Source organism: Pseudopipra pipra, chromosome Z, assembly GCF_036250125.1.
Source record: "Pseudopipra pipra isolate bDixPip1 chromosome Z, bDixPip1.hap1, whole genome shotgun sequence".
Lineage (NCBI taxonomy): Eukaryota > Metazoa > Chordata > Aves > Passeriformes > Pipridae > Pseudopipra > Pseudopipra pipra.
This window is the reverse complement of record NC_087581.1, coordinates 15,481,613-15,499,965: the sequence shown is the minus strand read 5'-3', so window position 1 is coordinate 15,499,965 and position 18,353 is coordinate 15,481,613. Positions and strand designations below refer to the sequence as shown.

Sequence of the window (18,353 nt, the reverse complement as noted above, 5' to 3'; positions counted from 1 at the left end):
TCTAAAGTGAGATATGTTTGTAATGGCATCATTTAACAGCTGACTTAGAGCCAGAGGCATGTACTTTATCTGCTATTTCTTACGTGATTCTGGATCTTCTTATATGTACAGAAGGCCAATTTTTTTTATTATTGTTTCTGGCTCTTGGCTACACTGATACTTGTGACAGAGATTCCCTTGATTAATTATATGCTGTATGTAAAATGCTTTTTACAGCCATCTTATAACTTTTTGAAACTTTATCATCTTTCCTGTCCTGAGAGGTTAAATAAGCTGATGGACAAAAATCACTTTGCTTTTTCTAATGATTGTCCTCCCTTTACTCCATGGTAGCCCAGCAGACCTACCAGTTCTCCCACAGATGCAATGTCTTCTGATGCAATGAAATACATTTCTGCTGTTTGCATGTATGATTGCTTATCTGCTCTTCACCTGGCTGCTGTTTTGCTTCTTGGCGGTTGTGATTCGTAGTCTTCTGATCAGTGTCACTTGAGCAAGATTTCCATGAAGAAAATGCATTTTTAGATACAGTAACCTTTCAAAATTCTTACTTTAATGACCCTGATTAGCTTTTTCCTTGCTTTCCAGTTTCCCTTGTTGCATCTGTTCACCTTGTGACTCCACACTGAGTCCAGCACTTCTGCTAATTTCCTTGCATCTGGCCTGAGGGGATTTAAAATCAGTTTCTTTCTTTAAATTTCCCCTGCACTATGGTTTGGTTTCACCATTTGTCATGATTCTTACTTTGAGGATGCCAGAATTACTTGGATATTTATGGTCACTGCTGTTCAGTGACTTAAGTGTAGCTGCTGGTTCCACAGGAGACAACTTCATGGAGCAAATCCTCTAATGATCTTCAGGCATTGTTGTTTCTCTGCTCTGTCAATCTGAAATGTTAACCTTGCAATGCGGAAAAAAAGGAAAGATTTAGGAGAAAGCTTGAATTTTTTTAAATCTTTTTTTTTTCCTCCATTTTGCTATCATTTTTGTGGGATTGCAGGATTTTTGCAGGTGAGCAGTGATTCCCTTTATAATAAGGAGCTAGAGCCTTCCTCTGTCAAACCCAGAATACTGAGACTGAGGACAGAATATGAAAGACTTGCGATGGGTGTGCCTCCTGTGTGAATTAACAACCTCCTTCAGAAAACCAATCCTGTGCCTCAGAGCAGCAGCCCTAACCAGGCTGCCCAGGTGGACAGTCCAGCCCTGGAATAGGATGTCCAACTCTGCAGCCATGGACCATGAGGAAGAAAGTTACACTGCTTAGAAAACAGTTGTATGGTAGCAGGGTAGTAGATAAAAATGGGCCAAATCGTTTGTGATCTCTAACATCATCTAAATACTTTTCTTCTTACTGTTAGAATAAGCAGAGGTGGTATGGTGATGCCCCTCAAAAATGCTGTTTTTCTGACATCATTTTGCAATGTGTGGCGACCTTTAGTTGTACTATAAGCCAGTGTCAGGCTAAACTTGAGCAATTTAGAACTTGTTAAAATGTCACGGGCTATGAGAAATGTTTATCCTGTCTGGAATACACCTATGTGAGACTTTACAGTCTTATGTAAAGTACTATATCAAATAATACAGCTACTAGTAGCCCTAGATATCAGATTTTACTTTATTCAGAAGGATAGGGTTTTTTTCTAAATGGTATTGTCTTTCTCTCCATAAGAATGAGGCTTTTTCCTGTCCTGGAGGTGAGATGAGCTATGAATATCTGCCTAGGTAAAAGAAAGAGTTTGCAGGTTAAATACCTGTTGTCCAATAATATGGTTACAGCTCAGGCTGTTTTCAAAAGGTAGAATATGGATTAAGGATGTTCTGGGAAAAAAATGCAGTGTAGTCTTTCACACTGAAACACCAAGATTTAAAGCCTTTTCAGACCTTCTGCTTTGGTATTGTTCTAGAGGATCCTGCTTAATTGTGACAATTAAAACTGGAAAGCAGTACTCCACAAGAGTTGCTTTGGAGGCTCCGACATCTTGGGACCCTTGTTTTCAACAGAGCCAAAATACACTGTCCCCTTGCAACCCAATAATTTTTTTCCCAGAACAAGAAATTGAAAAATGTTTCATTTCAGACCAAACATACAGCCCCCCCCCCTTTGCTTTTGAGGTTATAAGAATCTGGAATTAATTTTTTTAGAAGCAACAGCTTCAACCAACAAAATCATGTCTTGTGTTTTTAAAGCATGCCAGAATGAAATACTTTGGAATTTTTTCAGGTTTTCTGCTAAAATACTCTAAACTGAAACAAATTTGCAAAACATTTTTGAATTACTAAGCCTACACTCTTTTTAGTCCCTCTTGCTAAAAAAATAATCACAGTAAAAATGGAATGGAAGAAGTGCTGTCATTTTCTGTGTTCATAAACTTTTGGCTTCAATTTGTGCTATTTGACAGTAAGATTTGCAAGCTACCGTACGTGTGAGGAAAGAGGAAGTAGTTTTTAATGGCAGAGACCTTTTTGTGAACAGTTTAGTTAATTGGGTTTCCTTAGTAATATTAGAGAGGCTGTACACATTTGGTCCTTCTGTCCCTAATAAGTCTGATTCTTGGGATTTTATTTTTTATTTGTAGGGTTTTACCAAGTTTATATCCAATTACATTTTTGTTAAACTTTCATCTGCTGTATTCCCACTGCAGTCTTGAGTTCTCCTCAAGGTACACCTCTTGTACCACTGTTAAAAAATTAAAGGTATTATTTCTGTCTTTTTGAAATCAGTTTTTAAGAGTGAAGTTTAGTCTACAGCTTAAACTATTCCTTTTTGGTTTAAGTACCTTTATTCCTCTAAACTTTAATGAGACTATTCTGTGTCTCTAAACTTTCTTCCTAACTTGGAAACTGGCAGGCAGCCTTTCAGCCATGAAAGTTGTCACTTTTAAATAGTTAGTGACATCCTCCATAATAAACATACTTTCTACAGTGAAATAAAAAATAGGCCTGGTGTCGTGGTCTGAGACCCCCAAAAATCCAATTCCCGAGTTCAAGCCCCCCTCCCACAACTCACCCCAGTGTGAGAGGGGTTTTCCAGACAAAACAAGACTCAGTATGGGGGGAAGGGAATTATATTACAATCACTACACAAATAAATATTATAATACATTATATACACAATCTTAACTATCTCCTATGATAAAGCAATATTTACAATTGGATCAAGTCTCTTCCCCCTCCAATAAAAGTCCAGAAGGGGAGAAGGAAAAGATCCTTTCCACTCTCAGGGCAGCAGTGTTTCTCTTCTTCCATGCAGCAACTGTAGCTGGATTGTTGTAGCTGGATCTCTTCCCATTACACACAAGGGGGTCTCCTTTCACCCCTCTCGGCCCTTCGACTCCAAGCGAAGGTTTCTCTCTCTCGTGGACTGCGAATTAGCCGGGACAAAGGCTCGCTTCACCACGTCATATCACGAAGCACAGCGGTCTTTGTGACGGTCCCTTTCCTCAGGGGGTTTACCTCTAAGTCAGAACGTCTCGGGCAGCTTTCAGTTGAAAGCCTTTGCCTCAACTGTTCTGTCAGAGCTCCTGTGCTCTGCCTCAAGCTGCCAGCTTGGCAGCAGCAGCGAGGGAGGCAGGCCACTTACCCCGCATTCCTTCTGGCCATCCTGGTCCTGCTTCAGGACGTCTCTGAGCTTCTTAGCTCATCTCTCTCACTGCTGCATGCTGCATTTTAGGACTTCCATCCAGTAGGAGTCCACCCCCTTCACTTAGGAGGGGTCTCAAAAGGGTTTTGGGGGGTCTGGTTCAGTTCTTACCCCAAAACTCTGTAGAGCTTAGTTCTCTCTCTCTCTCTCTCTCTCTCTCTCTCTCCATTAGAGATCTCTGTCTCTCTGTTTAGCTGCATGCTTGTTTCTGCTGTTTCTTCTTATCTCTTGGCTTTCTACCACAGTCTTCGTTCACTGCTGCTTTGCTGCCACTTTTCAGTATCTCCTGCTGCTGCTCACAGTGGAGAAACTCCTCCAGCTCTCAGCTACAGAACTCGGCCCAGTTTAACACTGTTCCAAGTTCTTGTAGCCCCCCAGCCGGGGCTGGGGGGCCTAGCCCCCAATGGGGCTCCTGCCCCTTCTCCTCGTGGCTTCAGAACATGGCCACCTCTCCTCCAACCACAACATCACCCTTCTTTTCTGGTTTGGTGTCATATGTTTTAATTTTGCAGGAGCGCTGATTGGGTCCGCCCCAAAAGAGACACCACCCCCTTGGGGTTACCATTTTTAACTCCAGGGGGAAAAAACACCTTTTTTTTTTCCCCACCACACCTGGCTTACAGATTTTGTATTTTAGGAAATCATATCCTCCAGAAGAATAAACAAAACCTGTAACTGTATGTATGTTTCCTCCGTGTGAATTCTTTTTTCCTTTCATAGAAACAGCTGTGTGACCAAAATACCACAGGTTTTAATTATATTTCCTGATCTTACCTTATGTTAAAATATGCCAACATTTCATGTTCTCAAAAGTGATACTCTCCTGAGTCTCAGCTCTGTGCATAACTACACTGAATTTGTCTGATGCATTAAAAGCTGCTTTGCAGAACAGAAAATCTCCATTTTTTCATCCTTAACATGAAAGGAGAACAACAGGAAAATTATTTTTAAAAATAAATTCAACAAAAAATTCCAGCATAAATAGGACACAGGCTATATACTAAATGGCATCCATCATTCTCCTTAAAGGTTTGTCCTCTATCAAAATGCAGTAGAGTGTTTTAAGGTGTTATTTCCCTGCTAGTAGTCTATGTAATGTTTTGCACTCTGTGCATCTTTTCCTTTCTTCTGGTTTCCATTACTCCACTTTAAGTAATTCTGATTATTCTCTGAACAAGGTAATGCTTTCTTGTGGGAATTAAGTTATATGGTATTGTTTCTTGGGTATTTGAATATCCATCTGAAATACTTGAGTGCTGAATACCACGTATGGCTTTTTTTAGAAGAATTGCCAAATTATGCATTCTTAGTCCTTAAGTATATTTTGAGTCAAAACAGTAGATATTTAAAAATTGGCACTCTGAATATTCAGTAGATGATATGTTTGCTGTGAAATTAATTAGATTTAATAGGGTGAGTCATGCAAATGGAAACACCATCCACGTACCAGTTAAATGTTAGTGAAAATGAAGTATAATTGGTGGTATTTGGTAAGAAATACAGCATAGATTTTAACATTCTTTCTTCACTTTCCTGAAGCCTTTTCCACGTGCTTGCCCTGAACCTTGCAATTGTAGGAGCTGGAGTAGCAATGGCAAGATTTTATCCAAATATAGGAGGTATCATAAGGTGAGTGTTGCTTGCGGGGAGCTTCCCTGTGGCGTTGCTACATGTTTGCCTCTTGATGTTGAAAAGGAACAGTAATAATTGAATCTTCATATTTCATGAGTTTTACACCTTCTTAAATTATAAATAATGACTTCTGTAAACAATCAGCTCTTTCAGAGTTCTGACAAGCAGCTGTCTGTAATTGTGCCTCTGTATCCGAGGTAGTTGGGATGATTCTCCAATTTTATTGAAGCTCTATCTGAGGACTTTATAGCTATACACATAAGAGAACATGGTGTTAGTAGAAAAGTTGGTTGGTTATTGTGTTTCTTCTCTCAAGTTTTTGTTTTGTGTTAAGACCATTTGAAGCTGGTTTGAAAGTCCACAATAAAAATTCCAAGAAAGTAAGTAACTTTAAAGGGAAAAGTGACATAAAAGTTGTGTTTCTAAATGACATCTTAAATTTACTATGTTGATGAACACCTAGAATTTCTATAATTGGGAAATATTAGCGGAAATAATCTTAAAAAGTTTTTTTTTCTACATTTGACATCACTGTATTTTATAAGCATCATCATTCATTCTTGGTTTGCATCTTTCCTGCAGCAACCAGGAGAGGGAGGTGTTTAAAAATATAGAAATCTGCAATTATAAAACCAGAATGACAGGCTTGGGTCTGACCAGAGTAGCAAAATAACTTACTTTTGCTCAGTGGCTGATCTTTATGGGTTTTTCCCATTTCCTTTTTTTCTTCTACCTCTCTTTTTAGTGAAAATTTTTGTATTCCAGTAATAGAGATGGTCTAGTTAATCATCATCATATAAGCTTAGAATGATAGAATGGACCTTAAGGTTGGAAGGGATCTAAAAGATCATCTAGTTAGAGACCCCCTGCCATGGGCAGGAACACATACCACTAGACCAGGTTGCTCAAAGCCCCATCCAACCTGGCCTTGAACACTCCCAGGGATAGGGAGTCTAGGACCTCTCTGGGCAACCTGTTCCAGTGCCTCACCATCCTCACAGTAAAGAATTTCTTCCTAGTATCTAAATACAAATAAATATCATGCAATATGTTTCTCTGTTTGCAAACTGATCCTGACCTATGCTATTGTGTCCATATCGTGCATAGTAACCAGACATTTTGAACTGTGAATTTCCAGCAGATATAAATTGTCTATATACAGTCTAACTTGGGGATTTGCTGTTTTTGTGTTTCAGATTACCAAAACTGTATTTTGATGTTACTCTGTATTATGATGTTTCCTCTGTCTAAAAGGAATGTTCAAATATTTGAAACAAAATACATTGTTAGTTAATAATGCACACTTGGCTGCAGGTGAAAATAATGAGATTTTTGTAAGCAAGGGAGAGGTTAGAAGAAGAAGAGTTGCATGTTTCCCTTGCTGTGGTTGATCGTGTTACTAGAAGGGCATGTTGTTCCTTTCAGGTCTAGAGAATGGTTTTCTAGAAGCTCATTAAATAAATTAAAGTAAGAGTTGCAGATTCAGGAGCATTTCTATGCTTACATGTGTTAACATGTGTCCTCAGATGGCTGGGATGCAATGAGCTTTGCAGTTCTGACAGTAAAGAATGTGTAACAAAGGATGCACTGTGCAGTCTCTTTCTGTTGCACCTTGACGAAAGAAAGTAGAAACATTGAGTCAAACATAAGGGAGTCAGTCCCCGGCAGCATCAGGGGACATAACTGAAGTGACAGAGGCATGTCAGAGTGTGGGTGCAGGTGAGCAGGAGGTGGACAGCACAAAGGGTGATAATGAAATGCTAGTGAAGAAAGTGAAGGACAGCAAGAACAGAAATTGATGTTTAGTGACTGCAAATGGTGTTCATCGAATCTGTTCATTGGTTTAAGACGGGGGGAAATGACAACAAAAAATAAGAATAAATGCAAAGAATCCTTCTTTCTTTTTTTTTCCCTTCTTCCCCCCCACTTCCCTGTCCCTTAGATACTCTGGAGCAACATGTGGTCTGGCCTTTGTATTCGTGTATCCATCCCTCATCTACATGATCTCTCTGCACCGTGCTGGGCAGCTGACGTGGCCAGCATTGATCACTCACATCTTTATAATCCTCCTTGGACTGGCTAATCTGATTGCACAATTCCTATTGTGAAAACTCCCCCTTCTCCCTGTGGCTGTCACAAGTGGTACTGTGATATTTGGCAACAGCCTTGAGCAACACTGTCAGGCATGAGAACAGTCCTCAATGTGATGATCTTGAGAAAAGCTGCACCTTTGAAACAAATTCAAAACACATTTTTCAGGCACTTGACAGGAAAACTGTCTTGCTTCTCTGAAAACACAATTTTATGAGAAGTGAAGTGGTTCAGATTTGAGTGATCTAGTTCTCGTTTTTTTGAATGTACTTCAAAAATTAATGAATCTCAAATGTTTTAATTTTTTACAGCACACTTCTCAAAACACAAAGCTTTCGGCCTCAGGCTGTGGAACTCTTTCCTCCAAGGGGACTGTCCTTACCTTGATTAACAAGCATGCTTTCTCAGTATTGTTCAGTGACTCTTTGAAATGCTCTCTTGTTGAAGTTATTTTCGTGATTTGTTTGGAAAATAAAGAAATTATTGTATTTTCTTTTTTTTTTTGGTTAATTTATAGTCATTTGGGTCAAAATGCACTCTTAATTTTGAATACCCTATTAAATTGTTTTGGCAATATTTTTCCTCTAGGAAATTCCAACAAAGCAAAACAATAAATTCATGTCTCAGAGTTTTATTCAGAATTCACAAGTTATTTGTGATCTTATAATGAAAAAAAGCCAGAAGGATAAAAAAAATTAGAACAAGACAATTTAAATTAGTATTCCAGGCTTGACCTCACTTCAACTCTGTTAACTGGGCTATTATGTGCTGTGAAGTTGCCTTGTCAGGAGTTGCATGTGGTTTTATGTATGCATGTTGTACAAAGTGTTCATCACAGGCTTGTTCCCTCCCTTGTAGGGTGTTACTCCAGTGGTCTCTCACTATGCTTTTCCACTGCATTACTCTAGACGTTTTGGATGTGAGCAGAGAGACAAAGCCAGCAGTCTTCAGAATCGTGGATGAAGTAAAAGAATTTAAGTTTTAAATAATTCCAAAAGCATCTAGAAGAATATGGAAAGGTTTTGTTGTGGCCTTGAGTTTTTCTTAACTTTTTGTCAATGAACTATGAGGGTGTACATGCATAATTGCACAGACACCTTCTCTCACCTACCATCTGGGAGTCTGTGTCTTAACCCAAAACATGCAATATTAAGTTGCCAGGCAGTAGTGGAATGTCACTATTGTGGTTGGAGAGAGAGTAAAAACTCCTCTTTGTACAGAATTTCAGTGCATTAAAATAATCAACAAATATAAAATAATTGAAAGAGGACTCCAAGCATTGCTAAATTCCGAAGTCAGTAAAAGAAGAAAAAGGTTGAAGTGATGCAATGTTTGTGAAGTAGGAGTTGGAAAAGATAATTACATTGCAGGGTGAAAGTTCATATTTTCATCAGAAAGATAATGAAAAACATAAGATAGATTATTACTATGCTTCTCTGGGAAATGATGTGAATTTTTTTAGTAATGATGTAAATCCATTTGTTCGACTTAGGCTCCTTAAACTGTGTAAAGGACACTCATTAATATCCCTTGATTTGTATGGAATAAAAGATGATACGGATTTGGAATACTATCTGCAGAATACAGTAATTATTTTAGATTGTTTTTTTCTTGTGAAACTTTTTGCACCTTTAAATCAAAATTGGAGAATACATTCGTTATCTGCTCTGTATTAGGGAGAAGTATTTGCCTCATCCTGGTCGTTTTACCCTGTGTATACTCTTACAAGATGAACAGCAAAAGGAAAGGACAAAAGATATAGGATTCCAAGCATTGTTGTTTTATTCACATTAAGCTCTGATTTATTATAGATTCAGTGCTTAATATAGGTACAAACCCCGATGAGTGCAGGTAATTCAATTTGATTATGTCCTTCCATGTTCCATCTGAATATGATTCCATGACTTATATCCTCGCCATTGAAGCTGATAGCAAAATGCCCATTGATTTTAGCAGAATTAAATTGTTAGGATCTAGTAGTCAACAATCCTAAGTAAGACAGAGTTCATGGTGAAGAGTCCTAATTGCATCTTGTATCTGTCTCTTTTTCCAGTTGTGCAATGTGCAATGATTGAGTTAATATTTAGAAAGAAATTATTCATTACCTTTCTAAAAGCCTGTTTTAGCTCTGCGTTACAGAGACAGGTTCTTGCTGCATTGTTTATTTATACAAGCATTTAAAAGCCTTGATTTGAATTTTAAGCTGGTAGGCATTAGAGTGATAGCAAATATTTCATTCCACTGTCATCTCCAGAAGTACACTTTCTTATGAGAAAGTATTTTTTTTATTTCACTACATGCAGTTGAGATTTTCACTGGCTTCAGAAGCAAGTTAGGAGTGTGCAAGTAGATTGGCATTTTCAAGGGTTTTCTTTTATGTCAGCATCCTAAGTTAAGTAATATTTTAAAATTTAATGGCAACTTAAATGGCCTAAAAGAGCAGAAGTAGATTGCAGTGTCTTTTTTCATGTGAGCACAAAAGGTGGTTCTTTGCAAACGCACACTTTATCTGCAGTGCTGGCCAGCTAATTTCAGTTCCTTAGGTTCTGCGTTGCAGCACATCATCATGTGATTTAGCAGAGCAAAAAAAGTAATATATGGACCCCATGGTGTTTTGTGAAATGTTATTAATTACTTTCTTACAAAAGAAAAATAATTTCTGCTGGATATGCCAAATTCTGTCTTTGAGCTTTGCTGAAGTAGGCTGTCAGGTGAAATACTGTCAGCTCTGGGCATTGAGTAAGAATCTAAGGTTTTCTTCATAATAGTACCAGGCTCTTTGTTTGGCATCAGCCCTACCTCATTGCACTCTGACAGTCCAGCCCTCCTTATTATGTGATAACTCAGTGATGCGAACTGAAATTTTTGTTGTGTGAGGTTCAAGCAGCTGCAATCAATCATCTGTGCTGATACCATTGAGCTAAAATCCAGATCTCAAGATACATAAGGCATTAACCCAGTATGACCTTCAGACATTGCCAAAGCATAAGTAGCCAGGGGAATTCCCAGGAAGCTCCAAGAGTAGTTGTGGACATGCCTGTGTGGTGAAGTTGTGGATGTGTGATTACACACAGCCTCAGCACTGATACCAAGGGATTAGTTTTTCAGTGGGAGCTTTTTGATGAACAGAAGGAGCTGTATTTTTTAATGACAAGGGCAGATGATGTGGCTTTTAGGTCTGTCTTCTGCAATGACAAGAGAAATAATTACCTTCTCTATATCCATGCTTGCACTAGCCTCATTGCCTTCTCTGTAATGGCCTAGCGTCATCTGTTCCAGTTTCTTAATGTTATCATGGCCCAGATTCTTCTCTTCATCTCTTAATGATATTCAGAATCTATATTATGCTTACTGGCTCCCAGTTTTCCTTTGCTCTTCCAGTCTCTCACAGCTACATCTATTCCTACAAATAATTTTTCGTATTCTGTCTGGATTGTTAATTTAATGTATTAAAACGTGTAGCTCAAATAACCTGTGCAAGCAAGCATTTGAGATTCAAATGTTGCATCATACAAACAGAGGGGCTCAGGAAGGACATTTTATGTAACACCGCCTATTTTCTTAGAGGTCCAGTCTTCTGAATTCCACACACAAAAATACGTGAAGATAATGGCATTTGGTTGCAGAACACTTTGTCGGGTTGATGATTTGCCTGCCTGACCTCTAGATTGCTCCCTTCTCCACCAGGCTTTCACACAAAGGTTGGCTTTTGTTTACATGATCACATAACCTTTTTTCCCATGGGGAGTCAGCTTGAGAGGACGAAGGTTGCAAGAGTGTTTGGTTCCCTGTCATTGCTCAAACTTGGCATCTGCTAACTTTGGGTACTGGACTTCCGGTGAGTGTTAATTTAAATGCAAGGACATGCAGTCCAGTCCTAAGGTTGCCTAAACTCCTTTATAGCCCATGTCCGTGGATGTCCCTCCAGCGTGGCATAAAGGCAGAAAGCTGAGAGGCAGCAGCAGTATAAATGAGTGCTGGAGCTGTGGTGGGAAGGAGAAGAGAATTTCTGGGCACTCAGATGGTTGAATCTAGGATGTACAGTCTGCATTTTGGGAAGTCATAGAGTCAGAATGATGCTGCAGTGGCCGGGCTATGCAATGAAATGGTAGTGAGGGAGGTGAAAGAGATGGTAGTCTCTGGAAAGTGTGTTTTTGCCTTTCAGGATGTTTTGCTTCAGAGGACAACTGCACTAAACATCTGTCACCTTTATAAAGGATATGAAGGTACCTGAGGAAAAATTAATAACAGGAAAAGGATTAGTGCTTGGTGATAACTAGTACCAGGAAAACACTGTCCCTCTCTTCTTCAGCTGGAAGCAGAAATTCATTTCCGCGAGCAGTTCACAGAATCTGGGAGCTGTCTTCAGTAATGAAAATGCCATTTTAGTAGAGCTTTCAGTAACTTCCTAATAGGAAGTAAAATATTCACTATATGTTTGGTTTAGCTCATTGTACTATGCTTGATGGGGGAGTACAGTGTAAGCTTTTCCCTCTGAGTTGGTATTCTGCGAGATTGGAGTATTTAATCAGTGTATTTAATTTCTTCTGCAGTTGAGAACACCATTAAACTTCTCTTTGAAAGGAACAGGACTCAACTTGCCAGATCATCATTACCTCTCCCTCCTGTAATTTCAGATGGTGGAACCAGTGCTACATAACTCTTGCTCTGTGGTTTGTATTTCCAAACACCAGCTGATCTGAGAGGGGCAGGAAGGGTCTTTTTGGGTTTTTTTGGTAGTTTTTTTTTTTTCGAATTTACCTAATTACAGCTTTTCTTATATACCTCCTTTTTGTAATCCTGAAATAGATTAAACAGTCCAGATGAAAAAAGCAGCTTTTTTTGGTCTCATCTCAGTATGTTTATATTGCAGCTTGGCTAAAGCTCATTGAATTATATCCAATAGCCCAAAGACTGTTTAAAAACTGCTGTCCATGTGTTTCTTTTCATCATTGTTTGAATGGTCTTTTTTTCAATTCCATGGAGCTTGTTAACTTCTGACATTTCATTAAACTATTAGAGGAAGTTGAGATTAGTCAGGTCATTTCAAATCAACACAGCGAAATCATTCAGCTGCAGTATGAGGGGAGGAGAAATGCCTACACATTGAGTTCCAGGCTAGATTCTAAATGCCACATCAAACAGAGACATTGTCCTCACTGTCCAGCTGGCTTCATCTCTTAGAGCAGAAGGAGATTGTATTATGAAATTACCACAGGACATTCAAATTACAGGCCGGTTATGGGAAGAGAGCAGAGGTTTTTCTTTAAATCCTCAGTGAGTGCCTAGTTTTTTGCGTAATAAGACCCCAAGTCAGGATCCCAAGTTAGCGTAAGCAAACTCAGGTACATCCCTTCACCTTCCAGCATAAGAGTTCAAGGGGTCTAGGCTGATACAGTGAAGATGATTGCCAGTGATGCTTTGTGCATTTGAAATTTGGAAGAGCCCGTGTTCGCTCTGCATTTCTTCTCCTCTAGAGGTGCAACACTTTACTTAGGGAAGGCTGACTTTCAGTTACCCAGTCTGCAGTCCTTGGGCTTGAGAGAGAACATTTCTATAACTGAAGCCCTCTGTTACGGAAATATAGCTGCTATTTAGGGTGCAGCCAGATTCAAAACAATGGGCAAAAGATCACATCCTGCCTTTGTGAAACTTAGCATGAGCAGTTTACTCTTGACTGCAGTGTTCCTGATACTAGATTTATTAAGCTTTTGAAATTACTTCATGTTTTTTTATGATGCCAACAATTCCCTATTTTTACAGTGTTGTTTCAGGTTCAAGTGTTTTTCTTGTCTCTCCTCTTGATACGTTGTACACTTAAGGGTAAACTATAGCCAAACTCCAGCTAGTTGAGATTTCTTCTCTGAGTAATTAGTTGGGATATCAAAGATGTAATAAAATTTGTTATTCTTCAAGCTGTAGGGAGGGGCAGGACGGGTATTACGTTTTTCTAAACTAACTGGTCTGGCCTAAAACACTGGTCTATGACAGTGTGAAAACAGTGAGTTGTGACTTCATGTGCTGTTCCTGCTTCTGCTCCAACAGAAGAATCCAAGTTTATTTAAACAATAACAGAAGAAGACAGTCTTTGCAATCTGAGTGCACTTGTTTATACTACAGACAACATGTACTTTCTGCAGGCAGCCAGCTACCCCTTCGTAGCAATTGCAATAAATGATGGGCTAGAGCTTCTCCAGAAATAAACTCTTACCTAAAGGTGCATGGTTTTTCATTCCTTTCCTGTCTGTTTTCACAGATAACTCAACTGCTCCAGTGAACCCCTTTCAGACAGGTTTATTCACCTTATTTGCACCTTGGTAATAAGTTGCTATTAAATGGCATCAAAGGAGTGCGTACATGACCACAGACTTATACACCTTCCCTGAGAGTTTACGAGAATGTCCCGTTTCATTCCATGGTGAAATCTGCCCACAATTCCCATCTGCTCTGCAATGTCTATACTTGCCTCCAAGGCCAAACTGCAAGTAAACTTCAGCCATCGAGTAAACTTGTTAAAAACCTGGCTTCTATGGTTTTATTGTGAGGGCACTGCACCATTTTCTTTAACACATGACTGAGTCTTTTACCTTCATCCCATGTGTTTATACAGGGAAAATCAGGCCATTGGACAGCAGAATATTTAAACATTGCATACGCTTCCCTTTGCACCCTGACTAAAGCAGGTCTCTTAGTGGTCACAGCACTAAGCCTGACAGAGTTCAAGAAGTGTTTGAGCAATGCTCTCAGGCACATGGTGTGACTCTTGGGGGTGGTCCTGTGCAGGGCTAAGAATTGGACTCGATGAACCTTGTGGATCCCTTCCAATTCAGCATATTCTGTGATTCTGTGAAAATTAGTTTGATAAAATGATCTTCTCTGTTGAATCAGGGGTAGAAACACATCAACCTTGCTTTATCCTGTATGTGAAGTGTCTGGAAAAAAAATCACATGGTAAGATCCATACGAAAGACAACTACAAAAACAGAAGCTTTAAAAGTCATCAAAATGTACGTAAGCAAAATTTTCTGGCAAGGGCACCTTAGACCTCTGGCTTTCTTGGGACACTTGCCATCAATAGGAATCATTCCCTTTGCTTTCAGTGGGCACTGATTCAGCCTTTCGAGAAGTCGCTTTTGAAAAATGTTGGCAGTTAGAGGAAGATTCCATCAGAAACAGCAGGACTCAGCTCTCCACACAAGAAACTGGGTATACTTCAGCAGCTGTTACTCAGATGCAGTGGGACCTGCATCACAGTTTACATGCTGTATTGTTGAGTGTGAAATAACGAATTTAACTTTTAAAAAACTCACTAAAAAGGTGATCACCAAAGTAAATCACAGAACACAAGTGGGAAGCACAGTCTGCTTTTTTTTTTTTGGTGAGGTGAGGGTGTTGTTGGTTTGGTTTGGTTTTTAGTGCAGTGATAACTCATACAGGAATACACCTTTGGAGTACTCTTAGCTGGCTGTTTCATCCCAGGGTGGATCTTGCTTTTTTTTTTTTGACTCCTTGGGCAAAAATTTACTTGCAGTCTGGGATTTGTGTGTCCCTTATGTACTTGTATTTTGCATATTAGTTATTTGTCAGCAGCGTTTCTCTGTGGAGTGTTTTATAGCACTTGAACCACATGGAAAGTATGCACCAAGCTGAACTTGCTAAATTTGGTGCATAATCTGTTGTGTGTAGATGCTGTCATGTATTTCTGGGGAAGAAAAAACCCACTAAGGGCACTCTGTCCTCTTCAAAAACATTTATAAGGAATGGTCCCAGAGCTTTAAAAGATCCTCCCTCTTCTAAGTGCTGTGTGAATTTCCATGTGGTTCACTACCTTCATTACTGACTAGACCCACAAACCTCAAGCCAGCAGACAGCTGGAGAGAAGCTGTGAACTTTTTTGACCACATTTATTTTAAAATGTTTAGCCAAAGTATATATAAAGTCATGGGAGACTCAGAATTCCGTTTTCTGCCATCTGCTTCTCCATCAGCCCCATCACTTGTTCATTGTATCACACTGATTTTTAGAGTAACTAATTCAGTTTTGCTTAACCTAACTGCCAGCTGTCCCCGTTCTGGCATTCCAGTGGCAGCTCTTCAGCAGGTAATTGAACAGTTGTGTAGCCCATCAGGTGTCTCTGCAGAGGAGCCACTGACCTGTTCAACTCAAGTAGGAAGAGTCTCTTTTGGGGGTCTAAAAACCTAAGCACTCCCATTCTGGTGCTGACTAGTTTTGGAGAGGGCACCACTGGATGTGTCTGACACACAAATAAAATATATCTAACTGCTGTTGCTTGAACCCCTGAAGTACTCTTTTGTCCTGAAGTTTGCCTGTGCTGCGCTGTGATCAATTGCATCATACAGCCACCTTGATTCCAGTCCATCAAGAGGATGAGTGTGGTGGCAGTCAGCTTGACAGCCTTGCTCTCAGGAACAGTAAAACATCATGGTTCTGGCTCTAAGGATATTGAGCTCATGTTATGTGTTGGCCTGGGTGAATTCAAGAGGTGCATTTCCCACTGGCAGTAAAGGGGAGGGAGCATTCACAAATAGGCTGGTGTAATACAGGCATAATACAGCCACAACTGCTCCAAGCTCCATCCAGTTTCCAGCCATTCATGCCTGAGAGGGATGCCCTTCCACTACCAAATGCATCATCACTGCTAAACTTGGTATAACTCTGTGGGTTGCTTTGATGTTCTTACTTTGGGAACTTTTCAAAGAGGATAAAATGCCATACTGAGCACACCAAAACTGTAGAAAAAATAATAAGAAATGAAGAAGAATGGCATGCAATAGCAAAAGGTACCTCAGGACATGCAATTCCACATAAGAAACCTAGAGGTGCAGAGACAGAGAAAAGCATTGTGTCGTTGTTTCCATCCTCACAAGAACATGAGTAAGATACTCCTAAGCTTCACCAGCTCTCTCTTCAGCCAAGTTCAAAAGCAGTCAGCCTGTCACTACATACCCCTGTGGAGCGATTGGAACTATAACGCTCTAAGTGAATGATCTTAGCACAGGAGAGCTGAATTTCTTCAAAAAACTATGCAAATGGTGCACTCAAACATGCAAATCCATCACACACTGTGCTCATGTAGCTGATGCAAAAGCCTACTCAGTCTCTTAATGGTTCCATATTAGACTATAAACATTATGAGACAAATGGAGAACGTTACTTATAAAACTATAGGCAATACAATATGAAAAGTCATTCTCCTTAGTAAATTATTTCTATGCTTTCAAAGGTTATGTCCCCAACAAAATATATTTTTATTTGCTAAAATTAAATTCATCTCTCTTGGAGGAGATAGATTCTGTTGGCTGGCCCTCCTCACAATTCTAAAGACCAATATAACATTAAATAAACCGAAACAATTTGAACTTTCATAGAGTTCTATGAAACAGTTATTATAGAAAAGGCATTAAAAAGTGCCTTTTTTGCTGTCAAGAATTTTGGAGTAGTCCTTCTTTTTCCGTTTCAAGATGACCAAATAGTTCCAGTAATTTCTGATCTCCCTGCCAGATTATTTATTTTTGCAACTGGCTACAAACCAGCTGACTGATGTCAGTCTCATAATAAAGAATGACAAAGCTAGATGAAGGTCCCATGAGAAACTAAAGAAGGAGGATCAAACACAGTTGTAAATCTGCGGAAGAGACTACAAGGTCTCTGGCAAAAGTTTTACTGCTTTTTATGGCAGTACTTATTCTACAGCTTTTATTTCTTTTCTTTCCCAGGTGTGTGTATGTTGCATTGTTCTCTGTTTTGTTATTTGGTTGTTTGGGGTTTTTTAATGTCATGTAGTGGAGTACATGAATATTCTTAGGTAATGTGAGTGGATAACTTTTTGTTTAGTATGACTCATGAATATATCCGACAAGGTAGAGCATCCCTAATTATTTGCTGTGTTGTCAGCTGTGATCTTAGGTCTATGTCTGCAGTTGTGTAAATGAATCATAATTGTGAAGAAAAGCTGTGTTTTCCAAGGCTGCAATGGCAATTTTTCCAGCTATTTTGTGCACTCCTGTGCACACACCCAGAGATCTCCAGACATCAGTAAACCTTACAGATCCTGTCAGCTACAGAAACAGAAACTAAGCATTAGTATAAAAGTCACCTGCTCTTTTCCTCATCTTTCAGTATCTCTGTTCTCCATTTGCCTGATTTTGGAACTAAACTTTTTAAGAGTGGTGTTGTAGAAAGGTCATCAAAAAAAAAAATTAACAATTGCAAGAAGTCTCTCTGGATTTTTTCATATAGGACTAAACCAGATCATAACCTGGTTCTCTTGGACTTCTTAGGTCTAGGTTAAAAAAGATAACAGATTTATGTTGTTCTTCAATAATGTGTCTAATTTTTACTGCCCAAGAGTAAGATTTGTGGAAACCACTGTTGCTAAAGAATGAATTGTGATCTGGCCAGTGAGAATGCTGTAGAGAAGGAAATACTGTAGGAAATGTTGTAGGGAGTTTCTCACCTCAGTCTGAGCCGTAGGGACATGTCACTCTTCTCATGATAGCCAAGAAAAGCTGTTTTCCATATTTACATCTGAAGTCCATTCATGGGTCAAACTGTACTTATCTGAGCTGTCCCTGGGATCCAGTACAACATACCCTGGGAACCAGTACATCTCCAGGAAAGACGTGAAAAAAACCCAGAAAGTGTTTTCAAGAAAATTTGAGTCTTAACAACTGCTTTTATCTCATTTTCCATTGCCTGAGCTGTATCTTTACTGTCATTTGAGCTACCCTGCTGGTGATAGTTTCCAGCCTTCAGGCGATATGAATATGTGAAGGATTCCACTAGATTCAAATACCATCTTGCCTCAATGCAAATCTACAAAGGTGGTTTTCCAGCACACATTAGATAACACCCAACCTTTGAAAAATTCACTCTATTTCAGCAGACACGTAATGTGCTCTGGAAGAAATTCAGACTTGACTCCTTCAAGCCAGACTATCAATTCAATTAAATTGCCTTTGGGATA

At 39.3% G+C, this 18,353-nt stretch overlaps 1 protein-coding gene across 8 annotated transcripts in view; it reads left to right on the top strand.

Annotated features, from left to right (window-relative positions):
* Nucleotides 1–8,934, top strand: part of SLC38A9 (solute carrier family 38 member 9) — a 51,501-nt gene extending 42,567 nt beyond the window's left edge. For all 8 annotated transcript variants that reach the window (XM_064640925.1, XM_064640923.1, XM_064640924.1 and 5 more), the window contains 2 exons: nt 5,183–5,272; nt 7,218–8,934. In XM_064640925.1, coding sequence (XP_064496995.1) covers nt 5,183–5,272; nt 7,218–7,383 — 256 coding nt within the window. In that variant the 3' untranslated portion in view covers nt 7,384–8,934. The remainder of the gene's footprint in view (nt 1–5,182; nt 5,273–7,217) is intronic.
* The last annotated feature ends 9,419 nt before the right edge of the window (nt 8,935–18,353 follow it).